Source organism: Opisthorchis viverrini (genome assembly GCF_000715545.1).
Source record: "Opisthorchis viverrini unplaced genomic scaffold opera_v5_1845, whole genome shotgun sequence".
Taxonomy (NCBI): domain Eukaryota; kingdom Metazoa; phylum Platyhelminthes; class Trematoda; order Opisthorchiida; family Opisthorchiidae; genus Opisthorchis; species Opisthorchis viverrini.
In genome coordinates, this window is record NW_008753856.1 from 1 (window position 1) to 2,043 (window position 2,043).

General features: G+C 46.4%; 1 protein-coding gene across 1 annotated transcript; it reads right to left on the bottom strand.

Annotated features, from left to right (window-relative positions):
- Positions 1 to 1,110: 1,110 nt before the first annotated feature.
- On the bottom strand, positions 1,111 to 1,356 carry T265_15902 (hypothetical protein; the record flags this gene model as incomplete). Its single annotated transcript, XM_009179319.1, has 1 exon — positions 1,111 to 1,356. A coding segment is annotated over one exon (246 nt), but the record flags the coding sequence as incomplete, so codon positions are not given.
- Between the last annotated feature and the right edge of the window lie 687 nt (positions 1,357 to 2,043).

The window sequence follows — 2,043 nt, forward strand, 5'->3', positions numbered from 1 at the left end:
ATTCGCCCTCTAACCACTTGAGCCATCTCCCCACACACACCTATAAAATGTCGATGATATCAGCTGAACAGATGGGTCAACTGTGATCAAGTCAACCTGGTTGGTGTGGTGGCAGCGAACTGATTCAGAATCCCGACCTCACTAAGGACGAAATCGAGGAAAACAGATTGAAAAAGTCAGAGAGTTGGGGATCCAACTTCTCCCTGTTACTGCTACGGAGCTGGAGCGGAGCTGCTGAGTGTATGACGCAGGCATTTCAAGAACATCCTGAACCAACCAACGAGCTTCGTTCGGCATGTAGACTGCCCCAATAAAAGTGAACTAACTGGTCGTTGGGGCTTTCTCCGACTGTCAGAGAGATACAACAAACAAACATGCAACTGCAGAGTAGAAGAGAGGCTGAAGCTGATCTTGAAGAACTCGCATCTTCAGTCGATCAACACCATCTTGAGTAAGAGAGGGTAGCGCACCGGAATTCAACAACGTTCTAATCTTTCCACTCTGGGAAAAGAACTCAAGATGTCACAGGGCAACACAGTAATGGTTCAAGGTATCTTCCTGTACAATGAGGGGAAACGAATGCTCATCTCTCAAAATCTTCTCCAAACATTCTGCTCATCAAACGGGGAAGTGTAACCGACTGATCAAACTGAAGAAGATGAGAGGACGATACAGACTAGGGGCGGACCAATCAGCCTGAACGAAGGCAAATACCAAAAATAGGAGTCGTCGAAAAAACCGATTGAATTCAAGGGAGAAATATTACAATGCAACACAAACCGGGAATGAGCCAATCGAAGGCGAGCCCAAATCCCCAAACCAATGAAATACGAATTTTGCAGACCACAACGCAGTGAATTTTCGAACCGGCCAATAGGATCAAAAGAAAGGTATATACAAATAGGTTAATCAAATAAGAGAATATTTGATGCTCTTCGAAGACTATATAAATGCAGACAAGTAAGGAGGAATCGCCCTCTTAACTGCTCACTGAGGATGTCTCCTCGACTTCGGACGGAGCGTTCATAAGATAATTACCAAGCTCGGCGAACAGGCCCAACCACCTCTAATATTATTCCATTTCACAGGCGAAGACGGTGATGACACACGTGACACCGTGGGAGGGTGAACCGTGACGTGGTCACCAAGACATAATGGACGACACGTATAGTCTTGCTGTGCCAGTGATGAACGCCGCAATCGTGTCTGGTCAGGAGCACGTAGCTCCGAATGTCTGTTAAACCGATCAGTGTCCACCAGTCGCAAGCACAGAAACTGCGAACATTGATAATACGGAAGCTTCTCCCAAATGATTACTACTGCTGTAGCATACCGATCACGTCCTTGGAGCTCCATGCGATTGAAACAGGTCACCCTGGTGTCACTGAAGGTTCTCTTACGTTTGCCACCGAAGCCATTCCGTGATCTTATCCCCGTCGCCAACTTATTGTGGACCACAGTCCCGTAATGCCTCCTGATTACCGTAAACCCCGGTCTGGATAGCCACTTGATCGCCTGGTGCGCTTAGCCAAACCAGAAAAAGTCAACGAACGTGCGGGTCAGCTGCTCTATTGATGACTGTCGCGTACGAGCGGTCAAAAAAGTGATAGTAAGAATACAACTCATCTGTCAAGGACGAGTGAAGAACAACCAATGAAATCTGTCTCAACAAAAACTCTTATTCCATTGGCTGTTATGTAATCCCGTCACCTTCGGAGCTGGTTCTCCTAATAGATTTCGACTTTGTCTACTCGTGGCGAGTCACAACCGCGCTGCCCCCTGAAAACGAGCTTACATCATTAGTCTAGTTCTCCCCCTGAAAATATGTCATGCAAATGGGATTTCGGATGATTACTCTCTACCAGAACGAATCAGGCATAAAGTGTGTCCTGGCTTTCTAGTCCGGAAGGACCTCACTTGAAGGATAAACGTTTTACTTTCCAAAATATCAATTTTCTCTTACCCAGCTTCCTCCAATGTCTTGTGGGAGTGATCCAAATGCGACATTTTCTAGAACAAAGTGGTTTCACTCAGAGCGCTTTC